The sequence below is a fragment of the Cibotium barometz genome, chromosome 2 (genome assembly GCF_041138505.1).
Source record: "Cibotium barometz isolate CiBa-2024 chromosome 2, ASM4113850v1, whole genome shotgun sequence".
NCBI classification, from domain to species: Eukaryota; Viridiplantae; Streptophyta; class Polypodiopsida; order Cyatheales; family Cibotiaceae; genus Cibotium; species Cibotium barometz.
Genome location: NC_141047.1, coordinates 51,242,596 through 51,259,072, shown reverse-complemented (window position 1 = coordinate 51,259,072; position 16,477 = coordinate 51,242,596). Strand labels below are relative to the sequence as shown.

Genomic DNA, 16,477 nt, shown 5'->3' with positions numbered 1-16,477 from the left:
AAAAAAAAAGCGTAGTTAGACGGTTGAGACTCCAGTGCCACCACAATGAAAAAGGAAACGACGGTTGTAGCATCAAAACGCAACACTCCACGTGAACGATGATGATGATGACGACGAGCGACTCAAGCTTTGATACGGTGTTGGCATTCATAGGATCACACATGGAGCTACTGAGGATGAAATATCACCATCTCTCCACATCATGGTGGCGAGAGAGAGACAGGGATTGCACAACTTGAATGGTACTCATATTATGCTAGGATGAAGGACCCAAGTACATGCTTTTATAGGGACCAAGGCCTTATCTTTTGACCTAGACCTAAATAAGGGGTGTTCACACCACCAAAGACACTAGACTAGACTCCAGACTAACTCCGAAATATCCAACATGTGTATGGTATGGGATGCACATGCTTTGTTTGCTAGGGTTGTGCTGGTGTCTAGCTCGATGAGTGGCTTACCACCAACCTATGGTTGGGTAGCATGTGCTAGCCAAACCCTTATATTCTCCTTTAATATATTGTGATATGCAATAGCATTGAGTAATGAACGAGATTCTAGCATGGTAAACAATGAGAGTCGGTCTTGAGCAAGCGCCCAAGTAAGTGGAACCTTATGTTGGTGTGTTTCAAATGGGTTGAAAGAACTCACCCCTCTTGGTGTGGATGCCCGTCCCCAACTTAGATAAAATTAATATCTCATTAATATCTTTATTGTAGAGCTGAATACCTTTGTGTTTTTACTCATCCATAGTTTGATACATGTAAACTATGCGTTATTTAAATCATGTTTAATGAACATGGATGAAATGAAAATTGTATCATGGAAGAATGTCATTTCTACATCAAAGTGCTAAATACCTTTGTGTTTTTACTCATCCATAGTTTGATACATGTAAACTATGCTTTATTTAAATCATGTTTAATGAACATGGATGAAATGAAAATTGTATCATGGACGAATGCCATTTCTACATCAAAGTGCTAATGGCATGGATGAACTAAAAATTGTATCATGGAAGGGTGACATTTCTACATCAAATTGCTAATGATATGTTCTCAATGCATATTACATCAGTTTTATTGAATTGATACGTAGGTGATACTTTGTCTTCTTGTCACTCAAGCTTCGTTGTTGTTGCTGCCTCATCATGGGACCTAAAAGCAATATATGTGAACTTTTAACTTATGGTTGAGATGTGCTCCCACTAAGGGATATGTAAAGTTACAAGCATCTATTGATAATTCTTATTGCTTGTCAATTTTTCATATTATTCCCTTTTAGTCATCCCATTAAGAATCAATAATTCAAACTTGTTCGTTAAATTGCCTTCTATACAAGTTGATAAAAAAGCGCGTATAATGGCGAAAAATAACAACTACGGGAGGATCTTGGGCCTAATGCCAATTGAAAAAAAGGGCCATGATACATCATTTATTTCCACTAAATTGATGGGTCTGGGGACTTGGACATGCAAGGGGCCCTTTGAGGACGGCGATATGCCTTTTGAGGATGACAATAACCAAGTTAAAGGGAGATATAACTTCATGAGCTGCAATAATTTCTCATTGGCTTTGCATTGTTTTAGATATTAGAAGCCACATGCTCAACGTATGTGAAGGTTCTAGAGGACTTCAAAGATATTAGAAGCCACATGCCCACCAACATATGTGAAGTTCTAGAGCACTTCATAGAATCTTACACCATCTTAGTAGGCCATCTTAATAGGCCTTGGGGGAAGCTAAGTCCACAAAAAGAGACAATTCATAATTATTAAATGTGCAAAGCTCACGTTGGTAGTTTCTTTGCCTAGACAACCCATTGTTTAATTTGCCACGATCTAGAGACTAGCATAATCCTCCTCCCAAAAAAGAAAAAAGAAAAAAGGATAAACAAAGATAGCTCTTGAAGGCAACACCTGGTTTTCACTAATGAAAAGGTATGAATTAGATTGATAATTACAACGGTAAGATTATAACTAAATTGTATAAGAAATGCGAGGTCAAATGGATGAAGGGTAGCTTTCTTAAAGGTTCTGGGCGCGGACATACGTGCAAAGGCCGGGCGCCGGGCGCATGTGGAAGGAAGGCCCTAGTGGGTTGGTGGGTCCATTCTGATCCAGGTGATTGTTGTGAAAAGTCTCATACTTTCCCAGCTAAGCCTCCAAATCTACGAGCGCCGGTTCGATCTGAGCTTTGCGCTCATCAGCGTATCTTCTTGTGCCTTCAGGTATGGGTGCTCTTTACTTCCTGTCCCTCAGCTTGGTTACACGGCCTGAAAGTGCTTCTCAGGACATAGCAAGGCTTCGTTGGGTTGTTTCAGTTTCAGCTACACTTGCTTCTTTCTTGCCTGGAGACATGTATTCTTTGGGTCTCAAAACATTGTGTGTGTGTGTGTGTGAGAGAGAGAGAGAGAGAGAGAGAGAGAGAGAGAGAGAGAGAGAGAGAGCCATCTACTGAGGCTGAATACGGCGTATGAGAACCTGATAGTGTGGAGGGAGAGAGAGAGAGAGCCCCAAACATTATCGTAATGCTTGTGGCCAGACCCAACTAGTTGGTTCTAATGCAAATGGGATAACAATGTATTATCGATGAAGCTAGGCCTTGGGTGAGATGTGGACCTTATCAGGTGAGAGGAACCGGTTGGGTGGGTAAGATGTGACCTTATCAGTTGGTGGAACTAGTGACAAGACTTCTACTTTGTACACAATGGGAGAGGCCATTCTTGGATAACAAAGAATCTACCCATGGCTGAACTGCTGTAGATAATGACACAATGGTTTGACTACGTTCCTAGAATGAATCTATCCAGTGCATAGAGTAAGACATGTCATAACCCCTCTGCAGCATGGTGACGTCTAGCCTTTTGAATTTGCAAAGAAGCTGCGTTACTTGTAAGCTTACAAGCTGCTCTCTGCCTTTGTCGTATTCTTAGGGGAGAGGGCACTGTAAGTTCTCATGGGTTAAAGTGATGCAAAAGTTAAGTTGTGTCTTTAGTTATTATTTGTCCCCTTTACAGTATGGAGGGTCCTTGTTGATATTTTGGGTGTTACTTCTCCAAGCTTGTGCATGATTATACTCTTCCAAGCTTTTGAATTTTTACCAAAATCTGCCAGATTATGACAAGCTTCCATTTTATTTCTATGGCTGTTTTGTGTCTTTGTGGTGCAATGGAGGCTGCTACTTTTCACATGAAAATTGATATGATTATGATATACTCTCTCCTTTTTCGTAGTGTTGTTGTACCATCTGAATATTGATATGGTTCAGATGTAGAGATGTATTTTGAAGTGGATCTACCAATTTGTAGGCTTTTGGCACTCCTCAGTTCTGCATATTTCTTCCAGATGTACGAAAGGTTGTAAAATAAAAGAGGAAACAAAAAATCTTGTTCAACTATTTGGATGCTGTCGATGCCTGCTCTTATTTGAACGCAAGTGCCTCCACTTGATAGGAAGGGCATGGGCGCCTAAGATGCATTTATCACTAAACTTTTAGTTAGTCACAATTTGAGAAGTAAATGGACAGTACGGGTGGAAGAGGAGGAAGCAGCATGCATGCCGGATCAGATTCATTTTTACCCAATTATCGCATGGGAAAGACACTTGGGATCGGCTCTTTTGGGAAAGTGAAGGTCGCAGAGCATGCAGTCACGGGTTACAAAGTAGCTATAAAAATACTAAGCAAGCGAAAGATTAGAATGATGGACATGGAGGAGAAAGGTTTGTCAGTTATTTTTCTTATCAGTTTTTCACTACCCAATTAGCTGATTGCTGTGACTAATCTCTTTAGATGGTGTTAACAGTGCGTCGGGAGATAAAAATTTTGAGGCTGTTTATGCATCCACATATTATTCGGCTTTATGAAGTCATTGAAACACACACCGACATTTACCTTCTGATGGAGTATGTTAACTCCGGAGAGCTATTTGATTATATAGTCGAGAAAGGCCGTTTGAGTGAGGATGAAGCTCGCCGTTTTTTCCAGCAGGTATTTTTCTCGATTGCATTTTGGAAAACTGGACTGAACTTTTTGTGGAGAAGAGGGGAGCTTGAGGAGGAAAAGAGCGAGGGGGAGGGGAAAAATGGACTAAATAAGAGTAACACAGTACATGCATGCTTTCATGAATATGAGAAACTTGGCCACAATTATTTGTGGAGGAGCTTACTGCATAGTGTGGACATTGGGCTGGAAAAGAAAGGGAAGAGGGAAGAATGGATTCCAAATAGGAGCAACAAAGTGCATGCGGGGGCACATACGAGAGAGAGAGAGAGAGAGAGAGAGAGAGAGAGAGAGAGAGGTTTATTAATGATTCTAGGGAGCCAAAACAACCAATGAAAATACCAATGATGATACAATATGTGTGAGTAGCGTGGTGGGAGATGCATTGGGCATACCCTATAACCTTAGCAAACCATAATGAAAAAACGATCGAAACTGCAAGGCATTCTGATAAGACACCAATGGAGAATGAATGCATGATAAGTTAAGCTTGGTAGGGTTGCAGAGCCTTCTCAAGACCTCTTCTAGTGACACATTTGGACATCTCAGCCAGATATTTGGATGCCAGGATCAAAACTCTGCAGCTGCAATCTCTGTATGTGTGCCCTAATCTGGTGATGACCACGAGATATCCCTGACCTGGATGCCCCTACTTGGAGTACCAGGCAACACACACTAACAACATGTGTCATAGATGCCACCCCACCTAAAAGGCCTCTCCCTAGACAGTGATTCTGGTGCAGCCAGCTAGACGGCTGAGACCCACGGGTCTGAGGAGATCCTCCACCCAACAACTTCAGATCCGAGAAACCCTCAAGAGAGATAGGAGTGCCCCTCCATAGGGACTGGATTTGGAGAGTCTATAGAGATAGAGTTATAGATGTCGTGGACCCACTTGGATTCCCTCACATTGTATCATTGTAGCATTTTACCAGTGGCACTGATAGGGCTGTTGTTTCTTCTCTCAGCTTAGGTTGATGGTTTTATCATCATCATGAGACCAAATATATGTTCTATGGTGAATTTGGGCATGTTCGTGGATTCATCTAGGTATATCTTTATGTTGTATTAGTGGACAGGCAAATTTCAGATTGTGAAGTTTTTGGCCAAGTTGCAGCCAATTGATATTGTGTTAATTCCTTCTCTCTCTAGTGCTACATATGCCCTATCAACTACCTTTTTGTTGTAATAATTCTTTCTATTTGTTATGATCCTTGGTGGTAGGCTTCATTATGGCTGAGTTTGCTCCTGTATCTCCGGAGCTCTGATAGAAACTTAGTACATGGGGGGTGTGTGTGTGGGAGCATATATTGATACCAAGTTCTACACCCACTATTGGGCACTGATGACGTTAGTTGGGATGTCGTAGTATCTAGTCCATACTATGAATGATGTAGTTGATGGTTTATTGTCTTGTGGATGACTATCATGAGGTTATAAATTGCACTTTCTTGTAAGGCATGTTTCTGGATTCATCTAGGTATAGATTTTTTGGTATTTTCAAAATTTGGGCAAGAAAAGGAGAGAAGGAGAGGAGGAAAGAAATAAGTTGGAAGAGAAGAAAAGGGAAGGTGGTGAGAACTTAGAAGGAGAAGAAGAGGGGGAGTGGAGGGAAAGAGGAGGAGGAAAGGGAAGGAGAGAAAATAACAGGTGGACCATGGAGGAGGAGAGAAAGAGGAGAAGGGAAGAGGAAGAGGAGGCGTTGAGGAGAAGAAGAATAGGAGGGAAGGAAACGGAGCAACGGGCTGCAGCAGGGAGCCGCTGGGGTGAACCATTGGATGCGCGAAGTGGCAACGGGCTGCAAACAGTGGCGCAAATGATGCCTCGAATTCACTTTTGCACAAAAAAAAAACCTGTCCCCCCCCCCCCCCCCCCTTTTTTTTTTGGGGACCTTACTTGACATTTGGGCAAAACACTGTTTCGATGGAGAGGTTTCGTTTTGTTTCGCAACGTTTCGTGCGGTTTCAAGAGATTGAAAACAGTCGGCTAGGTGGTCAACATCATGCATGTGAATTAGCATGTACAGAGCTGGTCGGAAGCATTTTTTAGATACCAAACAAGACCGTTGGAGAAGAGTTCCCTTTGTAGTTGATGTCCCTTGGGAAATCCTCCCGCCCACTGGAGGAAAGGTCACGGTACAGGTTTACTGGGTCCACACACGATGGTGGTGTGCCCATTGGACTAACGCCTGGATTGGGTACTCTTAGTGGAAGGAGTCTCATTGAAAGATGAAGATGCTGTTTGCCCTGTTTTAGCAGCCGGCCATCAGCCAAGAGACCATAATCAAATCCCAGTTTGAAAAGCTTGAAGTGTCCAGCAGGTAGCCAAGAGATTTCAGCAACCATAGGGGCTGTACGACCAAGGCAAAATAGTCGACCGATAGCATGTTGATTGGCCAGTAGCTTGTAGCAAGTCAACCAGCAGCATAACCAAGGCGGGGAGTGGCTGTGGGTCGAAAAGTAGGTGTAGGCCTATTCTCTGCCTTCCGTTTTTGCAAAACCAACCTACATATGGCGACTATCAACAACCTGTAGAGCAAAGGCGGCCAGCAGCAACCTTAACAAAGGCGGCTAGCAGCAACCTGTAACAAAGGTGACCATTTTATGGAGAGCTAGGAGAAAAAGCGATCGATTTCCAATTGTCCTCCCTTCCTTTTTTCGAAAGTCTTATGTGAATCCTTGCATGGCTTCGATATCACACGTGGCTGTTTACAGTGTATAGTTAAAGTGTCCTCTTCACATGCCTAAGTCATTTGGGTGCCCACTGGGTTGGGCCCCGAGCACATGTAATAAGTGTCCACTCAATTATTAACAAATGTGAACTTGCAAAAGTTATATCATTACAAAGCAATTTTAATAAAAATAACAAAGGTTTTTGGGCAAACTTACCACTTGTTCACAAGCCACAAAACACGTCAGAATACAAGGCACTCGCATGGTTCAACGGTAGGCGTACCACGCTCGTGAACTGGACATTCATAGTAGGCAAACACACGAATATAGATCACGTGAAAACAATGTCATGCATGTGAACATGTGTGCATGTGCACTTGATTTATGGACAAATCTCTTGGTCATGGAACATGTACAACACTGGCATTTCCGGGCACAAATTTGGCACATCGGAAAGCGTGGAACTGGAACCTAGATGTAACAAGCGGAAGCTCGGTGGAAGAATCGGTAACTTCAATGCTCAGAATTCAGCAATCATTCACGACGAAGATAACGCACAACAAAGAAGATGTGCACAGAGAGAGAGAGAGAGAGAGAGAGAGAGAGAGAGAGAGAGAGAGAGAGAAATGAAATGATATATTAACGCTTCAAAAGGCCAAAATGACCTATGAGACCAAAAAGGTTACAACAATTGGTGGATATGATACAATGTCTGTGTAAGAAAAGCTAAAAACAACTAACTGAAACTGAAATAACTATGAGGAAAAGTACGGTACTAGGAGCTCCTAATGGATAACATCTGGGAGGAAAACTCCAGCAACAAAGGTAAGCATCGTACACATCACTATCCAAAGAAGTCTCTCATCGGTCGATGGCGGATATCCTCAATGTCCTGCAGGGTGAGTACTTTGACTGGACGTCTACTAGAGGCTGAACTCGACCTATGAGACAAATCAATGTACAACTGTCAATGTCTTCTGGATGTCCAGAAAAAAAAAGGACAAAATGAACATGAAATAAACGATGAAAGTATTGAGCTAGTGGGGGGGGGGTGATGGATGGAGCACTACTGCTAGAGGCTCAGTATGCAACCTATATGCGCAGGGTATACAAGAATGCAATGCAAATCTGTCTAGCTCTCACCAGTACCATAATGGGGGTGTAATATGTGATACATAGGCGATGGCGAGGCAAAAATACCTCGGAGCATGATCTCCGGGTGTGAGTGTAAGTGAGCTAGCCGCTCTTGGATATGGTGCTGATATCGAGCCCGTATCTCTGTGATCTTCCTCTGATGTAGTCTGGGAGTCTGGTAGCCTGGTGCTCTCGGTCTCCGTCTGGCTCGGAGGTCGGCAGCGCGTTGAAGTGTAACTCCCACCTGTGTCAGAATAGGCATTGGGATAGATCTCTGGAAGAAATCAGTGAGCTGGAGCTGTCGCCCACCTACCCTTGTGGTATGAGTCCGTAGCAGTGTCTCTCTGTGGCGCTGTGTCTCTAGCAAGAACGGGCCAAATCTGCGCTGGTCTGTGGACTCCATGATCTGGGGGAGTGAGGGATGTCCACTGAAGATGGTGGTGTATCTCTCTCTAATGACATTATATGCTTTGCATCTGCATACATAATGTTCCTCACTCTCAACCTTCTCCTGGCATAGTCTGCATATCCTCTCTGCTCTGGGGATCTGTGCTGCCCTACCTTTCTCAATCTCAAGTTGGTGTGATGACACTCTAAGCTGGCCAATCACCACTCGGGCACTTTGAGGCATGTACACATCCATGTATCCAGGTCTCTGTATGAATCCATCCGCTGAGATACGCATAAACTGATCTCTGTAGTATAGCATCTTTGGTGGTAGAGGCTGACTGGGTGTAATCCAAGTCTCTGAGTGTATCGCTGCCATAAATCCTGCCGAAGGACTCTGTTCCTCTCACTGTGAGAGAGTTGGATGTGTGGTGCATGTATATCATACTGGTGATCTATGTCAAGACCATGCTGAGTGAGCCACTGTATCATCTGTGAATACCATGATCTCCTATCTCCACTCTCTGCGAGCTGCCTGGACGCCTCAAAAGCTCTATGTGAGAGTCAATCTGATGGCATATCTCTGATCCTTTGTATGAAGCAGATCGTATGGAAGAGGGCCTCTACTAGCATAGGAGGTGCAGCAAACTCCGTCCGGACAATGTCATGTGGGACGGAGGGTTTGCTGCGGATCATCCGTGAGAGCATGAGAATCTGAGGCCTCTCTATCTGAGACCATGTGGAGGTGGTGCGCCCAGGTGCCCATATTGCTGCAGCATACATCAAAGCAGGGGTGACTAGTGTGTCAAACAACCACCCCTTCGTGCGGGGCTCCTGGAAGTGTGCCTGGTGACATTGTCTCTCTTAGCATGGCCATAGCTGCATATCCTCGTGTGTGTGAGTCTATCCCTGGCTGCCTGTGCCATAGTAAATCTTCCTGGCAGAGTTGAAAATGTAATCCCCAGGTACACATATGAGTCTACCACGTCTACTTGTCCTCCTGCTAGTGTGAAGATGGCCTGTCGTCGAACTGGCCTTGAGGTGTGGAAAATCATGGCCTTGGTTTTCCCAAGGTTCGCTGTAAGCCCCCTCTGTGTGTAGAAGTCATCGAGTGCATGGAGATGGTGCTGTAGTCCCATCTGCGACAGAGACCAGAATAATATCATCGGCATATAGCATAATGTGGACTGTGGTACCTGAGATGTCTACCCCGTCCCCACCACCGTGACCAATGAAGTCAGCCACCTCATCGATGTATAGCCCAAATAGTGTAGGAGAGAGTGGGCATCCTTGCTTCACACCTATGGTGCTAGCAATAACATCAGATAGCCCCCCGGGGCATCGTATGCGCCTGAAGACCTGCTCATATAAAGCATAGATGCCCCAAACCATCTTTGATGGTATCCCCAATGACTGTAGGCGCTGGAAGAGTCTCTCTCGTGGCACCGTGTCAAATGCTTTGCGGAAATCCACAAAGCAGCAGTATAATCTCTTCTCCCGCACCCTAGCCTTGTCAATCAGACATCTCAGAGTGAATATATGGTCAATAGTGGAGAAAGCTTGCAGTCCCTCCTTCTCTGCATATGAGCTCAACTCTGCCTCGAGCACTGTGCCATAAAGTTTGGCCAATGTATGACCAATCATGATAGTCCTGTAGTTGCTGGGGTCTAGCATGTCTCCCACTTTGTGGAGAGGCACGATGGTGTGCATAGTCCACTCAGCTGGTAGGCCCTCCACTAGTGCCCTATTAAAGAGGTGAGCAACAAAGGGTCCCAGTGTGTCAGTTGCATAAATAAGATGCTCACTTTGCATACCTGTGTGGTCAGCCGATCTCCCATGCTATAACCGGCGGATAGCTCTCTCTACCATCAAGGCGGTAAAGAAAGTAGAGGTCGTAGGGCGGGATTCCTGTGGCTGTGGTATGGGCGGCTGCTGAGGGATATGGTAGAGGCTCTTTGCATATGTGTGCCATGTGTGTGGATCCTCAATTGGGGTACGAGGGTGAGGCTCTCTCATCCTGCGCCATGCAGGGGCTGCATCTCTGCTCATGAGTAGGTGGTATATATCCCAGTACTGTGCCTCCTCATATGCACGCCTCTTACGGCGTGTGAGGATCCTCATCTGTCGGCTGACCTGTCTCTGTGTAATGGTCCCAGTGCTCTCTCGGCACGGAGGTGTCTATATAGCTCTCTGCACTCATCATCATACCACCGATTCTGGGGCATGCTCCCAGGTCTATCTGTGTGTGCAATGTGTGTGATGGGGGAAGGTGCGGGTGGCAGCCGTATGTAGTAGAGATGACAGCTGGGTGGTGAGTGTGTCTAGAGGTGACAAGGGATCCATCTGGAATAGCCCGTCATATACATGATGCTCATATATGTCTGCCAAGTCATGGGTGAAGTAGAAGGTTGTATGCGATGCCTGTGTGGGCTGTGTGGGTGCTGGTGTGGAGCTCGCCAGTGACAGTAAGAGATATGTGTGATCCGCACCAGTAGGACAGGGGGGGATGGTGAAAGATGTCACTGCCTGTGTGGTCTCCATGGACCCCTTCATGTAGTCCACTGTGCTACCCCCCCCCCCGGATCGTGGTGGAAAGCATGTTAGTGCCCCTGAATCCTGCCACTATCTCATCCGTTATAAATAACGAGATGGTGTCGCGCTCCCAGCTCAAGTAAGTGATGACCATATCTGGTGTTATCCGGCCCCATGTCTTCTTACACCCTGCAGGCTCTCGTGTCCTCCACCTCTAGTGTGTGCATCACCTCGGGGTGCTCGAAATCATAAATGTCGCACTGTCGGCTCTGTGTCCGTGCATTGAAGTCTCCCATAAGGAGGACTTCCCCCAGGTTGGAGTAGTGTATGATCTCATCTGAAAGGGCTGCATATGGTGACTCTCCCAATGGCCCTGTGTCCTCCTCCTCGCATCTACTATCATCCTCTACTGTCATGGCATATCTCGATCCTCTAGGAGAGAAGTAGCATAGAGCAACGTACAACACCCTGTGTGTTGAGTGCTGGAGTCTAATCCACATGTATCTAGCCTCTTGGTCATGTGCTACCACCTGTAGGCGCTCCTGTAGCTCTCGCTTTTGAAGAGTACCGCTATACCTCCAGATCCTCTCGATGTGCTCTGCTGTGTGGTCCCCCTTGTATGTAAACTCCCACTGATAGCCCTCTACTTTGGGTAGCCCCCTCTCTCGGCTCTGGTGCGTCTGTGTAAGTAGTATGATGTCCCGTCCCTCCATGACGTCCTCCATCCTCCCAGGATGTGTCCAAGGTGCTCCATTGCAGTTCCAAACTGCTGTGTGTATCTGTGAATCTGGATCCTTCATAGCCGATGTCCCTTAGGCCGCTTGATGCTAATCGGTGGCCTTGCCATCGATGATGACACGGCCATCGCGATAGAATGCTCTCTTGCCCTCTTTCCGAGCCTGTAGGACTCTCAGCATGCATGTTTTCTTGTGTTCTATCTGCATCCTTGTAAGGTCGTCATCCAAATAGATGGGATCTCCGTGTAATCCTCGTAGAATCACCCTCTTTCTCATGAAGGTGACCCTCTCCGTCTCTCCTACAAACTGTAGGATGAGGGCTCGCTTGCGTGTTGAGTCTTTCCCGGCTCTCCATGCTTTGGTGAAGGGGAGAGGGTCCTCTTCCCTATAGCCGAGCTTCATGCATAGAAGTTGTCCATCTTTCTCGGGAGTGGAGTCGGGTGTCTCGGCTATACCTGTGACTCGAATGTTGAGGCGGCGGGCATGCCTCATCTTCTCCTCCTCAATGGTGGTGTGAATGATTTGGTGTTCTTCCCTTTGAGTCTCCTCCCTCACTTCTTTACGGATGTTCTTCTTCACCACCTCAACCTATCCTGACTGCTTGGCTTCGAGTTTTCCCCCCATGTCCTTTGTGATCTCTTCTTTGATGGCCGTGAGAGTGTTGTCATTGATCTCCCCTTCTTCCTTCTCGGTGTTCTTGACGGCTACCAGTTCCACTTTCAATGCACTCACCTCCTCCTTGAGTGCTGTGTTCTCTTGTTCAAGGTTCGTGATCTGTGCTTCGAGGGCCATGATGTGCCGGTGTAGTTTGTTTTCCACCTCATTGAGGTTGGAATCGGATGTCTTCTTGTTCTCCTTGATTAGTGCCTTCATTGCCGTCTTGAGGGCCTCGAGCTTCTCTTGGAGACTCGGAGTCATTCCTCGAGCTTACTCTGCAGCACTTGCCACAGGCAGGGAGGGGAGAGAGAGAGAGAGAGAGAGGGATTGTTCTTGAAATAAATTCCTGAAAAGGGGGTGGGGCATGTTCCCCGCGCTCAATGTGGTGTACTGTGTAAAACGCATATACCCATTTCTCTCTCCCCCTATACCCATTGTATTCATTTGTTGTATTGGTCCTGGCTTGGAAGAGCCCGTGGATTGTTCTTGAAAGAAATTTCTGAAAAGGGGGTGGGACATGTTCCCCCGCGCTCAATGTGGTGTACTGTGTAAAACCCCTATACCCATTTCTCTCTCCCCCTTCTCACTCTCTCAATTTATATCTCTCGGACATGTAGTTGAATCTATCACTACACGCTCCATTGGGCTTACAACAATGTAGGTAAATGTGGATGTATTCAAGCCCACAGGGGGAACTCTTGAGAGTGTTAACAAAGAGCAAGATGAGGAGGAGAAGAGGATCTATGCAAAGATCTATCGAGGGCTCGAGTCGTTTGATCGACGACCTACTCGCACTCATCGTGGGTGTGGAGATAGTGGCAAAGGAGTGCAAGTAGGAAACCATGGATGCACGATTCATCTCGCTTGGAGGGACACGATGCATACCTATGTGCGGCGTGGTTTTGGTAGCTCCACACCCACTCTTGCAGATAAGGATGTGTCATGTGCAGCCCGCACTTGGATGCCACGTGGACATATCCGAACAAGAAGGTGTAGGACCTGGAGTGGAAAACACGTCCCATGTGAGCCCAGTCTGGGACGAGTCAACCAGGGTTCTACTCCATGCGTCCGAGGTCAGGTGTGCGTTGTCCTGCACGTGCAACTGAGGTCAAGTGTGCATTGTCCTGCACATGATGCAATGCCAGTCCACACTGTGAGTCTCCCTCTGGAATGATTCCCAGATTCCAGATCCTCTACACAAGGACATTTTCGAAGAGTCACGACCACAGCCCGAGTTCGATGCTTGAGTTGCAGATGCGTGCAATGGAGATTCGACAATGTGAAGACGACGCCACCATGCGATGCGTGGAACATGAGCGATACCTTGCAGCTTTGGACGCAAGACTGACAGTACCGGCTTCCTCAAATCATTTTCCCGAGAAAATGAATTTCAGTAAGTATAATGGTAAACTCGACCCCACAACTCTTTATTCATGGTTGCATCAATTTGAAGCTTACTTTGCCGCAGTTCGAAAAGTGATACTGATTGGGTGATCTTAGCTAGTTGGTACTTGGAAGGTGAGGCCATTCCTTGGTGGACCCAATGGGCTCATGCCCACACCAGATTAGGTATGGTAGCTTATGTTTGGGACGAGTTTGTCCGCGACCGTAAGCAGCGGTTTCTACGCCCCATTACCTTGAGCGACTCAAAGACGAGTTTAGGGGAGCGGGTCAGAACGGGCAACCAGTCCTTCAGTTTGCCAATAAAATTTCAAACTTATGTTTGCCCTTGGGCTTATCTGATACAGACAAGAAAGGGCAATTCCTTTATGGCCTTGACACGCAAATCCAGTGGGAGGTGCGTATGTTTAGGCCAGCCTCCTTCGACTGGCTGCCCAACAGCCAATCGGCCAAGTATGAGGACTGCCCATACAAACTGCACAAGGCTGCCCAACAGCCCAGATCACCAGTGTGAAAACCCTAGAATTAAAGCATTAATTTGCAAACAGACCAGGTCGTGGAGAGGATTAGAACTAGCTGACCAACATTAAAAAGGGGTGTAAATACCCAAGGCATAAATCAGCCAAGGGGAAGTGCTCAGCCAAGGTGAAGAAGTGCAAGTCAAGAACTAGTCTTTATTCCAGATTTACATCATTCTAATAAAGCAAATACACCATTCGTGGAGGGGGCCCTACAGAGGGTATTCGGGACCCAATACTCTCTCTCTCTCTCTCTGCTTCTCTCCCGCCTGGGCTGGCTCGGGAGCATCATGCTCATCTTCCACGGGCAACTGCCCATCAACGATATCCTTGGTAGCAACAACTTGTTCTTTCTTAGGACATTCGGAGACAAAGTGGCCCATCTCACCACATTTGAAACAGTGGCCAGCAAATGTATCCCACCTCAATTCATACATTAAAGGTTGCAGCCCAACCATATTGACACGCAAATGTGTCAGCCTAGGTCTCCCACTATCCCACAACATGCATAGACGATTTCGGTTTCTAGATGGCCAGCAAATGTATCCCACCTCAATTCATACATTAAAGGTTGCAGCCCAACCATATTGACACGCAAATGTGTCAGCCTAGGTCTCCCACAACATGCATAGACGATTTCGGTTTCTAGATGTCATTCGAGGCACCGCCAAGACATCACCGATACCTCGCATGAGACCCAGTAAAACACACCAAAACATTGGTGGGAATTGTTTCACTTAAACCCAAACTGGGCAAGCCTGGCGCAACATATCTTGGTACTCTGCCATAGGCTTCCACGGAACCACATGAACCAACTGCCCATCCAAAAAGAGTGACACCTACTCCAAGACTGCCCTACGGGCTTCCAAAGTGCGAAAAAGTATTTCATAAAAGCCTCTCGGACCATCATAAATTTCCTCAAGTGCCTCAGGCGACACCAAGCGGCCCAACCATGCTCTAAGACGAGGCAACAACGGAATACGTCCAGTAAAGAAGAAGATAGCAACACGATCATGAAAATCTGCTAGCTGTTGTAGCAACAAAGGAGTCTCCATGCATACATCAGCCACACCACCATTATCTACTGCAGCCATTTGCACACTATTTGCCTTCACATATTCTTGCAGAAGCTCACCAGTGATCTGCAGCAAACGTGCAAACTCCGGAGAAAGTACCTGAGAACTTTCCTCTCCATTCTCTCCAACATTCATAGGAGTGTAGCTTGCATCAACATCAAGCCTTTGACGTTTTTGTTGCTCCGAGGCACCTGAAGCATAACCCACATCCTTCTTGATCATCTCCTCAATAAGATCCATGTTAAGGCTATTGGCAGCCATGCCACCAACACCAACAGCCGGGTCATCCAAATCCATGTACAAAAGCAAAGAAAACCTGTTCTCTCAAACCCTAATTCAGCACCTGAAAACCCTAATTCAGCAGTCTGTACAGCTGTTCAGCGGAGCTTCACCGTTTGCAAGAGCAGCAATGAAATTCAAACCAAGAGCAACTCCATTTACTGTACACTGGAATTGGATGAACTTTTGGATGTTGGAATACACAGACCTTCCCCACCTAACAACCTGCACAGAGGAGTACAAGCGTACAACAGTCTCCAGCAGGCAACACAGATGTATGGCGAGGTATGGACAGGCGTGTAAGCAACAAATCGACAACTGTGCACAGCGTATAGGAAGTCTCTACTCTCTCTCTTTCTCTATGGCTCTCTCACGCTAGTGGCAGCAACACCAACTCTCTCTCTCTCTCTCTCTCTCTCTCTCTCTCTCTCTCTCTCTCTCTCTCTCTCTCTCCTGTCCTCTCCTACTCTCTCTCTCTCTCCCTCTCTCTATTTTCTACACATCTACTACTACTTCAGTTTTGTGTGTTATTTTCATTGTGAAAGATTGCTGAATTCTGAGCATTGAAGTTACCGATTCGACTCCGAAGCTTCCGCATGTTACAGTATTTGTGCCACCCTTGAGGAGGAAAACCTTGAGCTACTATTGCATTAGTTCCTCTTGTCCTGCCAAAATCTCTAGCACGGTGTTTTGCTTATCAAGACTCCTTTTAGATTGGGGTATAGAGTTTCTTGTGGGATTTTGTGAGCATCAAGTATTTGATTTATACCTTGGTACTAGCCCGGAGTAAGACTCTTGTGGGTCATCCTCGTGGTGAGCTCAGGCATCAAAGATCTTGTGCCTCACCCCTCGACTTCAGCCCGACCTCAACATCGGCACTCTTGTTTGATATTGTATTCATTTGTTGTATTGGTCCTGGCTTGGGAGAAAGAGAGAGAAAGAGAAAAGAAAGAAAGATTTTATTAATGTCTTCCAAAAGACCGAACTCGGCCCATGAGACAAATCGGAGTACCTGTATGGGGTATCCTCTGTCATCCCAACAAAATGAAAAAGTACTGAATAAAAAAGCTGAATGTGGGTGTG

The 16,477-nt window shown here is 46.1% G+C and overlaps 1 protein-coding gene across 5 annotated transcripts in view; it reads left to right on the top strand.

Annotated features, from left to right (window-relative positions):
- The first annotated feature begins 2,108 nt into the window (after window positions 1-2,108).
- The window catches only part of LOC147641202 (SNF1-related protein kinase catalytic subunit alpha KIN10-like), a 29,025-nt gene continuing 14,656 nt past the window's right edge, over window positions 2,109-16,477 (top strand). For 2 of the 5 annotated variants that reach the window (XM_086819058.1, XM_086819040.1), the window contains exons 1-3: window positions 2,111-2,229; window positions 3,310-3,721; window positions 3,805-3,989. In XM_086819058.1, the coding sequence (XP_086675184.1) occupies window positions 3,520-3,721; window positions 3,805-3,989 (387 nt within the window). In that variant the 5' untranslated portion in view covers window positions 2,111-2,229; window positions 3,310-3,519. Of the gene's footprint in view, window positions 2,230-3,161; window positions 3,722-3,804; window positions 3,990-16,477 lie in introns of those variants that run through there. The other 3 variants (XM_086819067.1, XM_086819049.1, XM_086819077.1) reach the window with 3 other exon arrangements.